This window comes from Manacus candei, unplaced genomic scaffold (assembly GCF_025592945.1).
Source record: "Manacus candei isolate 608988 ecotype Guabito, Panama unplaced genomic scaffold, ASM2559294v1 h1tg000018l, whole genome shotgun sequence".
In the NCBI taxonomy this organism is placed as follows: domain Eukaryota; kingdom Metazoa; phylum Chordata; class Aves; order Passeriformes; family Pipridae; genus Manacus; species Manacus candei.
Genome location: NW_026138066.1, coordinates 9,276,050 through 9,288,099, shown reverse-complemented (window position 1 = coordinate 9,288,099; position 12,050 = coordinate 9,276,050). Strand labels below are relative to the sequence as shown.

Below are 12,050 nucleotides of genomic sequence, written 5' to 3'. Positions count from 1 at the left end.
GACTAGTCTTAATCTTTCTGAAGTTAGATTTTTTTCTATATCCAATTGTTTTGATAGAAGGCTATTAATTTTTAGTGTCTCTTGGCAAGTTAGGACTCATGTATTTTTATATGTCTAGCTCATTCTTTTCAATTTTTTTTTTTATAATTTATAAATGGAGGAATGAGTTACATTTCTTTTTCAGACACAAGTTATAGCATATACCATATTGCGTTCTACTTGTCTTGAATAAGAAACAGTTAGTCATTTCCAGTGTCTGTCAACTAGATACAAGTTCAGTAAAATGAGACATTTAAAACTTTAAGGACTGCCATTTACAGGAAGAACTCGCATTTGCTGTGCACTGCTCCCCAGCAACTTGTCATCTGGAATAAATCTGTTTATTAAGGATTTACAGAGCTCTGGAAAATATAGCAAGAAATCTGTGACTGCATTCATAGTCTTCGAACTCACAAAACACATTGTGAATTCAGTATAATTTTAACCTGAATTCTTAAGTGTGATGAAGGTATGTGTTGTTCTGTTGTCTTTTTTTAATGTCTCGCTCACCTTTTCTCCTCTTATTCTACCCTCTACTCTGTCTCTTGTATCTTGATGGCTCTGATGGTCTTTTAACTCATTCAGTTCACTTGATTGTCTAAAAGCCTCTCACTCTTGCAGAGGATTTTCTTCCTCCATGTGCTTTTGCTCTTGTGGTGTGCTTGCTTTCCCTCTCTCTCATTCTCCACCCGCTTCTTGTCTCCCACTTAAGCCTCACTTCTTTCAGAAGACAGTGGTGTGGTAAAATATGTATCTGGAAAGCTGTGTCTTGGGCTAAAATATATCTATCCAATCTCTGAGTGCTTTATTTAAAAATATGGGAATGGCATCTCCTGTGGTCATTTGATTCACAGGCTAAATGGAAACACTACCAGCCCCAGCGATGATATTGACTGTCAATTACCTCAACTGCTAATGTGGACATGATACTGGCTTTGCTTAATTGATTTATATATAGACAATGTTGTATATTTTGGAAATATTTTTTTCCTGAATAAAATGTTACAGATTCCTTTTTATTCCCTTTCAGACTATGTAGTCAAAATTGGTACTTGGTCTAGAAATCTCCAGAGACCACATTATACACAAGGAGTTCATATACATCTGTGTATAAACATTTCGGTGAATAGTTTTTTACTTTGGAATTATATGTACTAAGGCATACACACACAACGTCTGTGTCTAAACATCCTTGATTTCAACCATTTTCAAAGGATTTGCTTCGTCTGAAAGGTTCTGATTGCAAATTTTATGCAGATACACATAAATACCACTTTGTTTAGTTAAGGGAAATACAGAAAAAACCTGCAGTCTCAGACCCTATCTTTACCTTGAAATATTCACACATTCTGTAGTCTGCAGCATGGCAAGAACTCATAGACCTAAATCCAGCAGTCTTGATATGTTCATTTCTTCTTCCTTATTTGTGCATTAGTATCTACTACCCAAAACTGACGTCACTGTATACTGAACAAATACACAGCAAGAAACAAGACCTTTTCCTGGAAAGTTTTAGGTTTGTCCCACTGAATCACCATACCAGCTACTAAGATAAAAAATGAGTTCTACCACAGCTGAAACCAGGACGAGGTCTAAGGGTAAGATCTGCAGAATTGCCTAATGGAATAAGAGCCCAAACACTCATTTTCAGCTTGTGATGTTACCTTTGTCGGAGATTTTTAAAGGGCAAAGTAGACCAAAAAAGGCATCAAAAACCAGGGTAAAGATGAGATTAGTACAACAGTTTCACAGGGGAGAAACTGAGGCACAGAGAGCTTAAATGATTTGCACAGTGTCACTCCTGGAATATGAGCACTGCTTTCAGTTCTCTGGAGTTCCTCCATCCTGCAAGACACACACCACAAACTCCAAGCCTTCACACAGCTTGTGCCTTGTTTGAACCACCCTTTAAATAGTCAAGCCCTAGACACCCTACTTACATTTTCACTGTTAATGTCTGCCTCACTGGGGCAGCCAAAGAGTTCCCGTCTCAGCAAATTCCCATCATATTCCAGGAATGTCAGGTAGAGGTTGCGGAAAAACTCCACATGCTTGTTTTTCACTCGCAGCTTCTTTGGTGAGTTCCAGTGAATCACCTCAGAGGGAGAAAAGAGAAAAGACATCCTGCTGTTAGAATACAGATTTGCTTTACATGCTTTTTTAAAGTGTGTTCAGTTTGCTGCCCTCCTAAAAACAGAAGAAAAACAACCCACAAACTACACAGACTTCCTTCTGTCTTTTTACAAGGCAGGTTTTGCCATGTCTTTCACAAGTAACCGCATACTCTAGAGGTGATGTGCTTTTGAAACTCCTTCCCAGTATCACCTGCACATTTGAGTGAGGGTGCTGCTCTAGTTTGTGAAGCAACACCTCATAAATGCTTCCACAACTCTAATCACGGAGCTGCTGGGTTATGGACTCTGCTGAACAAGATGGAAGGACAAGGGACATAGGGATGTAGGTATTAAACATTAATCTCAAATTTCCACATGACTGTTTCTGCTAATGAAATTGATTCACTATTTCAGGCCAGGCAGACTCTTCTCTGGTTAGTTATTGAGAAGAAAAAGCTTGAAATTAATTCCTATGCCCATTTAAATAGTTCAAAAAGGACTGAATCTAATCTGACTTCCTTTTTGCCATTGCTTCATTTAAACAAGACTGATCTCTGTTGTGTTAAGACAACACAGCGATGCAGTACAATGCTTCACCCTTTGAATTCCAATTTCTAGCAGGTATTTATCCTCTCCTGATGGGAGATGCTCACACTGGTCTAGATTTAAACTGTAATGCTGACATAAAGGGCCTGGTCTGCATTTACATTGAGGCAACTTTGCACTGGTGCCAGTGTGAACAAGAATGGGGCCCTAAGGAAAAACTAAGAGGGAGCCAGAAGGGGCTTGCAGAAATGATTTCATTTTATAGGGGCTATATTTTAGACATAAGAAAAAAAAATCACCAAATACTTTGTATTCACTTCCATTCCTGTGACTTCTAAAGAGATTAAAAAAAAGTCTCCCTTGGGAGTATTTCCAAGTTAGGAGTTCTGGAGGTTCTCTGAATGCATTAAGTTAATTGTGTGAAGGCACTGTGTCACGAAGAGCCACAGAGCTGCAGTGCCAGTTGCAGAGCCGGCCAGCTTTGCTCTGAACATCACATTTGTGGGAGGGAACACACAGAGCTGAGGTGCAGCACGTAGAACAGAAGCAGCCCAGAGAAGATGAACGCCCCTGGTGTCAGCAACACAACTCCACAGGAACAGGGAGCTCTCTAAAGTCATGGTATTTGTTGCCCAGTGAGTGGACTGGAGGAGGAAAGAGCAGGATGCAGCCTGAACTTTCCTGTACTGACTTCAGCAAACAACATAGTCTCTCCATTGAATATTTACACTGCCATAAAAGCTATGGCACTCTTTTCTACATACCCAACACCAGCGAAAATATCTTTTGAAAAGAAAAACTTTATTCCTTCCTGAGATTTCACTGCTGAGGCCATTAGGATGTCAGAAAATATACACGCAGTTAAAGAAAATTAACTGTAGAGAAAAATGATAACGTCAGAAATTGGCAAATTGCTTTTTCTGGTTATAGGAACACTTTAAATCAAGATTAAGATATATCTACATGCTGTATAAATTTGGGAAATTATTGGGACAAAAATACTTTCTGTAGGTATTTGTTCCCAGTAATGCTACATTCTTTGCTGGTTTTACATTTGTCCATATGTTCAGAAGTGTAGTATAACTGTGAGGTAACATGTTGCTGCAATGCATGGTGAAAATACAGAACACCACAAAAATGAAAGGAGTTTTAGTTAGGCAAGGGCATAAACTTAAAATGACAGATTTTCTCCTCTGAAAAATGGATGTTCAAAATCTCCTTTTTCATCCATTGTATTTAACTCCAGCAAAAGGCATTAATGCTCGGAAAAAACCCTCAACAACTGAATCTTGCCTCAGGGAAATGGGCACGTGTAACAGAAGTATAAGGCTGAAGGATCCTAAAGGGCTGCTTAGCAGTTTTACAGGGTACCAGTATGCATATTTACAAGCAGGCCTAGAATGGAAACTGTCTGCTGGTAACTTGTACTTATTTAAGAGTAGATCAAAGAAAGCTAAGAAGATGGCAAATGGGACAAAACTTGTTAAGAAAAATCTTTTGTGTGCTCTCTGTATTGCTACTACACAACATGTGAGTTTCCTTTTGAATGTCTTCACACTGCTGAGCACCCTGACCACCCTGAGACCTGGGGACAGTGAGCACAGACATGGCTAATGAATGATGTAACTCTTATAGGACAGGCTCCTCCATGCTGCAGGAATTTCCCATCAACATACACTGTGTCACATCACACCCAGGCAGTTGTTGGTCTCTACCCAGTTGTGTGGGAGATGATTTCAAACCCAGACAACTGCAGTTGTCAATGCAGAGGCTCTTTGCTGCCGTGCTTCAAAATCTGTTGTGTGTAGAAGCTGGTAAGTGTCAAGGGCTTAGCTGGTGGTTCAGATCTGATCAGATTTGAAGATGTCAGGATGCTGCATGTATATGGATGTCAGGGGAACCTGAAGTGAACTGTAGAAATCTGAATGAAGCTGATGACTATCCAAAAAAGCTGATTTTTTGATTAAGAAAGACAGCACATGTCAATGCGTCCTAAAGATGATGTACTAAAGAACATCAAGGAACTATGCAAACATCTGGATGACCTGAGGTAGGAAAACCACAAAGCAGCTCAGGCAAAAAAACAGGCTGCTTTTCAAATGTAACACAATTAGAGAAATACTATGTGAGATATGAAAGCATAGAAAAGAACAGCAGGTTACAAAAAGCAACAAGACCCTTAAGCACTGATATACAACACTACATCCAAAGACCATATTCTTTTTATGCAGTCAGCCCACAAACTCACCTTCAGTTCTGACTGCCTGATATGGTCTATTGCACCACCAGCTACAGCAGAAATTGTGCAGGCCAAGACATTCTTGTACAGCCTGTCATGGGCATGAGTGAGGTACATAAAAAAGGCAATGGGCTGCACAGGTAAAGCTATGGTCACTGCATTTGAAACTTTATTGTGCACAACAGTAAACTGATTGGGGAAAAAATGATCAGTTGGCAAAAGACTACAGGGAAATCAGAAAGAAAAAAAATGTCACTTTATTAGCAGACTCTCAGTGTTATCTCCACATTAAAAAGAGAAAGTCAATCTAGAAACTAAAAATCTCATTATTGCAACATCCCTTTTCCAAGGCTGAATAGCACCATAATGCTGCATTTATTTCTTCTTCTATTTTCCCTCCTAGTTTCTAAGCTATTCCAGAGCTCTGTAGGCTTTCAGAGAAAACTGCAGCTAGAAATATAAAATTCCAGTGCCATTAGCTGGATAGACACCTTAGGAAAAATGCTAGCCTTCAGGTTGACCTACGGATCCTTCCCACTTTTGATCACAGCCTCCTGAGAACTAATAAAAAAATACACTTCCTTAATCTTCATTTAGCAATTTAAGTACTGAAAGATCAGAATTTAAAATTCCACATCTATTTAACACTTGGTTAGTTGTCATTAAACAACTTGGCACTATCTACATTTCTGTTAATACCATCCTAGTTAATCAGCAACCGTTACCACTCACTGATTACACACAGTCATCCTCCTGGAACACTTCCATACGTTTGTGGCCTGGTGAAACAAGCTAACTGCGCCAATAGTTCCCATTTATTCACCAGGTTCTGACCCAAAGCACTTAACCATTGACACAGTTGGAGCCTCATGGACTGGCAATGGGGTCTGAGATGGAAGGTAAGAATGTTACACGCTGGTGGAGTCTAGGTCTAGGGCTCTAAGGTCAGTTATCTGAACGGAAATACACTGAAAACAAAAATCCTAAAGCTCCTTACTTTACCATCTGCATTGTCCTCTCTAGAGAGATTAAATATTTCAAACCTGATGTTCAAATTGCTAAACAATAAGTGAATACAACATTACATACACTTGAATACAACATTATTTCTGTAAGTACCTTTAACCATCTTTTTTTCCCCTGAAGCATTTTCTCTCTCAAAAAGAAGTATGTGGCCAAATGTTTCCTTAACCACAATCTCTGACATTTTTTTTACCCAAAGACACATCTTGGTAATTTCTCACTTTGCTTCAGCCCTTACAAAATCAGAGAGCACTGGATATCCTGTATAACTATATACCTTCTTCCCAGACTGCAGGGTAAGAAATAAGAATAAATTAAGGCTAAATTTCAACCTAGAGAAGTTTAATTTTGCAAAGCACTGAATAGATATGCTTAATTAAGCCCATGAGCACTTCACAATTTAGGTAAATAAGTGGTATTTTGTAAACAGGGAGATTTCCTGCTTAAAAACTTAAGATTCCTTGCTTAGGCAACCAGACACTTTCCACTGAAATCAACAGGAGTCAAATATTCAGCAAGTATGCACAGTAAAGTCACCTATATATATCACTTTAATGCCATCTCAATAGGCTTTTTTACAGGCACATATTATTGAAAAGTTTAAATATGCCCCAAATCACCCTGCAAGCATGCACCACATGTGTAACTTATGCCTCGATTAGACTTGTCTGGAAACTTTATTTTTAAACTGTGTTTTATCAGAAACGAATGGTTTAATAAAAGAACCAATTTCCTCAGAAAGGTTTGTATTCTTCATAAAAAAGTTATCAGGGAGGTTTCAGAGTGACATTTCTGAACTACATGAGTGGAAGAGACTCAGGTTGGAGTAGCCAGCAACCCAGACATTGCTTTTTGGATGAGGGATTCAAATCCCTGCCCTGCCTGATTTGGTGCCCATGGTCCCAGGGATTACTTTACTCCCCAACTTACTGCCACTGCTGTAAGCTGACAGACTGTCCCTGCCTTGCACTTTTCAAAGTTCTCACTTTGCTCTCAAAAGGATTCTTCAACTTCTCTTCCTTCAACTCCTGTACTAATGTTTAAGGAGGCCTCCTGCCTGCAAAAACACCACTAATAAAACCATGATGCTCCTTGTTTGGCAGGGTGGAAGCACCTTACTGACTCCAATGCTCATTTAAAGGAGGGGTATGTTTAACCCTCTTGAGCCTTTACTCCTCTCAGAGTAGGTCTTCCTTTGTTGGCATTAAAAGTTGCAAGGCTGCAGAATGCCAGAACGGCTGCAGATCAGTGCTGAGGTGCTTGAACAGCGTGGGGTAGCTCAGGGACTGGAACAGAAAGTGGTGCAACAGGTCATGTTTGAGGCAGATCTGAAATGATGTATTACAGTTATGGGCAAGAAGCAGTTTAAACTTTTGTAAGCAATATTGCAAAGTCATCCTGGTGTGGAGGACATTCCCAGGGAGGACATGGTGAATCACAGAACACAATTTCCCAATGGGGAATTTATGAGGGTCATTATTTATCTAGCTGCTGATTTAGTATAAGCTGTATCCAAAATTAGTTCAAAGCCATCAATAGGTTTTAAAGCATTTTTCTATGTTGGAGTGTGCGTGGGGGGGGGGAAATTCTAGTAATTCGATACATTCCCATTTGAGTTCAGTATCTGATTTTCGTGTTTGTGAATTAACAGATTCACTGTGTATAAATAGCATCTGTATTCTTGACAACCAGATTTCATGACTGACCCATTCAATGAGGTCATGATTCATTGTCAGAGGCATCACAATTCATTACCTTCTTTCACAGGATTTTTTCTGCCATTTGGTTTGTGCCAAATCATAGTAACTGAGATTTCCTCACAGACAGGAACAAACTATTTACCAAAAAGGAAGCAAACAAAGGGCCTAACCAAGCAAAAGCATAACATAAATGAAGGTCAGTTCCAGGCAGATTCCCCACAGGCTCTGAAGCCCAGCAAGGCATGGTCTGCAGCACACATGCTTCTCTACTGACAGTGTGGGCCACTGGGGACTGTGTGAGGAGATGAGATAAGCAATACAGAAATTGGATGTCTACACAGAGTGACTATTAGCACTTCCACATCTTTTGGTCAGTCTTCAATAGCAACTCCTGAGTGTTTTTCCAAGGTGTAACAAATGCCATGCAGAAATAAACATCTCTGGCCTTTAGAGACTGCAGTTGACTCACTTGGCAAAATAATTAAAGAGCATCTGCTTCCTCTTAGCCCACTCTTTGTTTTCTATTGGAACTGTTCATTTTAAGACATTCTTGACCGATCTAAGCATCCTTAAATATAGGTGCCCTTGGGGTGAGGAAAGGAAAATTTCTATAAATGTGACTGTTAACTTAAGTTTTGGTGCCATATTCCATAGACAGCAGAACAAAGCCCAGAGACTTCAGGCTGGTTGTGCAGTGTGGCCTCTAGCACTACAGAGTATGACACAGGAGGTAAGTAACCATTTAGATGAATAAAAATAATAAATTAGTCTTATTATGATGTTATTTAAGATAGATATAAAATTAGTGGTCACTAACAATGCATAACTTGCTTATCAATATTTCTATTCTTACACCTCTTCTGAAAGAATCCCATATACAAGTCATTTCAAATTGGTAGATGCTGCTCAGCTGCAGCAAGGAAGTAGAGCTCAGCAGCAGTCAAACATTTGACCTTCTCTAACATAAGACAGCACCAAAAAAAAAACCCAAACAATAAAAATGATAGAGATGAAACTTAATGAGGACTAAACAGAGAAAAAAAAGTGATTAGAATCCTCTTCAGGCAATATGAAATATTCAACTGCTCCCTAAGCCTGTAAAAGGTGTGCTGGTCATCTTACATTTGCATGAATGTGAACAAAGCAGCAAAGAAATGTTTATACATCCCCCCCACCCTCCCATCTATGAGCATCAGTCAGTCCTGGGTGTCCAAGTTCACTTGACACAATGTTTTGTGTAAGAGATGACAAATCCTCAACTCCCATGGACTGTGAGGCCAGATGTAATTAAATCAATGCCCTTTCAGTTTGATAGTAGGAATGGACTCTGATTTGGCTGAGGAATACTTGACTGGGCCAGCTTTACCTTGGAATTTAAATCTCTCCATGCATTTCCTTCTTTCCTATGCTATCCTTCTTGATCCTTCAGTACAAACTTCACAATCTGTCTTTCTGTCCCTCTTACCCTGGAGGTTTCTTTTACCTCGTTTCCTATTTCAGTCTTACCATGAAAGACGGCATGTGCCAAATATGTCGTGTCATACCATTTATATTAAATGTCATGGAACTGAATAACTTCGGTGATTTTAAGAGTATATTTTCTAACTTGGGCTAGTGACATTTGTTGAAGTTTTTTTGGGAGGCTCATATACCAAATCAGCCAGTTTCTTTACAGAACTAGAATTTTGATAAATTTCATAATGCAAATTCAGAACTTTAATTGGTTTGTGCTTTTTTATTTTTTAAATTGTATGAAGAATTTTAAACAGTGCTGCCTGAAGGCAAGTTCTTTAACTGCTCAGTATGGGAAGAGCTTTATTGAAACCGTGGGGCTTATGTGCACTAGATAAGGCTCTGGCCTCTCTTTCAAAGCAAAGAATTTCAGCCTCGATTAAGTATTTAGGGGATAATTTTAGCAATGTGAATAAGTCCAGTTCAGTTGAAGAAATTGCTTATGTGTCTGCACCCCTCATTGAGTCAAATACCTCAGACCAGAAAATCAGTGGAGAATATTACACATCTTAGACTTCACTGCTTATGCTCCAATGGAACTGACAGTGTGACACAATATACAGTAATAAACGCCCAAGCCTAAATTATAGTTGTAAACATAAATTTGTTAATCGACAATGAAGAAGGGATATAATTTATTTTGAAGATACTTCTATCAGATGCTAGCTCATAGGTGTTACATATGAGCTAGATGTCCCACACCTGAAGCAGATTAGTTAATACAGTCATTGGAGTCTGAACAGTGATTTGCCTGATTAGTCATCTGACGACTATTTTGAGGTGAGCTTCACCAGTCTCCAAACCCACTCATGGGGATCCAAGTTTGGCTCTCTAAATATAGATGTACAGCAACACTGAAAGCACCTTATGGTTATCCTGCCTGCCCATCAGCTGCCTTGCCAAAAGGGTATCCTCTCCTGTAGATCTGTGTTTTATCTGCCAGTCCCACATGGATATCGGAGAGCACCTACGGTAACTCAGACTGTGTTCAGGCAACAGAACCAAACCCTAGATCCTCAGTTATTAGCTTAAATATCTTTTCCTCATGTAAATGTATGTGTCTAACCTTGTGCTGAGCACAATCTGACTGTCTCAACGATTATATGAATTAATCTCAGCCTCTAATTCACAGAAAAATACTGTGATATCTAACAGGTAGAAGGTATATTTTTCTGAAGTTCATCTTTTAGGAAATATTTTCCCTGTTACTACATCTTTCTGTTTGTTTCAGGCCCTGCAACTGCTGTCATACGTGATTCTCAGCATGAACAAAGAACTAAAATCTACTAAGCATTTTGTTATAAGGCATAAAACCATGATGCTTTTAAGTGCCTTGCTGGTCCTGTCCTAAACACAGATCATAAACCATTTAGTGATTAGTATACTGGCAAGTCCACTGATTTAACTTTAAAAGCTGTTGTCTATGGATCACACCTGAACAATCAGTTGTGAATATTTTATGTATGAAATTCAAGCAATGCTGGCCAGTTCTGATGGTCAGTTAACCCGTGTAGTAGAACTTCTGTCTCTTGAAAGCACAGCTTTTGAAATCAGTGTGTTGAGAGTGATTGATTTTCTATATTCATCCAGTATCTGCTGTTCATATTGAACATTCCTGCTGCTACTCTACAAACTGCTCCAAAGGAAAACTTGGTTGGATTTAGGAAATGTACTGTACCATGAGGGTGGTCAAACTCTGGAACATGGGGCCAGGGAGCTTGTGAAATCTCAGTGTTTGGAAAGTGTCAACTCTCTGAGGCACTGAGCAACCTCAATTAAGTTGGTCCTGCTCTCAGTGGGGTTTGGGTGGTCTCCAGACATCCCTTGCAACCTCTTCCATGGTTTTGTGGTTTTCTTTCTTTCTCTTTTTTTTTTTAAAACCTCATTTACTACAGCATTCTCAAAACATAAATTAAGTATGCAAACTTTAATTGAATTTTAAAATGAATCACCAAAAACTACCTATTGTTTACTAACATTCTGATGCCAATAGTGTCTGCTCTGTTGGAATCTATTGCTGCATAGCAATAGATTTCTACACATGGAAAAAGCTCAATTAAGCTTCAATTCTGAACTCTCTGCATGCTACATTTGAGTCCAGTCTTTCAAAATGACCACAGCACAACTGATGTTCATTTACCCATATCTGTTGAAATCCATCCTGCTTTTATATTCTACTTGTTAATAGAGAAAAACGTGCTATTAAACTGACACTATAGCTTCATTTTATTAAATTAATAGGTTTCTACTCAGCCTTTTTTTTCAGGGCGAATCCTGGAAAATGAGTGTCAATGTGACTGGGTTAAGTGTATACAAAGGCTAAATACGAAGCGTGCAAGGTCTTTACATTTCTGCTAATGTATTTCTAACTAGGGTCCACCCAATCCTCTCTGTGAATTTCACTCTATTAAATGATGTTTGTATTCTTTATCTAGGAAGAGCTAAGAACTGGGAGAGCAATACGGACTCAGCAGTAAGGTGCAGTGGCGTGACAGATACAGAATTTAAAAAGGTGAAGTACTTCTTTAATACCTTGCAAAACCCCAAACCAGCATCTATCTTTGACTTTTCTATTAGTCAAAATGCACAAAGTCAAAGTCACATTTCCTTCCCCTGCTTGGGTGTCCCTATGAACTGTATGTGTTCATTTCCCCCCTACTTAAGGCACTCCATCCTTCTCAGACTGTGGAGTCTTGCATTCTCTGTCTCAAATGATACCACCCACCCAGCCTCCTGTGAAACCTACCTTCAGGTCAGACACATCTCTGTAGCACTGCTCGGAACGGGTGTGATCAGAAAGCTGCACATTCCAGAAACATGGGAGCTGGTAGACAAGGAAGGGATTTTGTTTGATGACTGCATTGAAGATATCCTAGC

The 12,050-nt window shown here is 39.2% G+C and overlaps 1 protein-coding gene across 7 annotated transcripts in view; it reads right to left on the bottom strand.

Moving 5' to 3' along the window:
• Window positions 1-12,050, bottom strand: part of LARGE1 (LARGE xylosyl- and glucuronyltransferase 1) — a 286,575-nt gene that overhangs the window by 42,294 nt on the left and 232,231 nt on the right. For all 7 annotated transcript variants that reach the window (XR_007904077.1, XR_007904078.1, XM_051784574.1 and 4 more), the window contains 2 exons: window positions 11,920-12,045; window positions 1,980-2,135 (listed from right to left, as the gene is read on the bottom strand). Coding sequence is in view for 5 of the 7 variants with exons in the window: in XM_051784574.1 (XP_051640534.1) it covers window positions 1,980-2,135; window positions 11,920-12,045 (282 nt within the window). In the remaining 2 variants the exon portion in view is untranslated. The remainder of the gene's footprint in view (window positions 1-1,979; window positions 2,136-11,919; window positions 12,046-12,050) is intronic.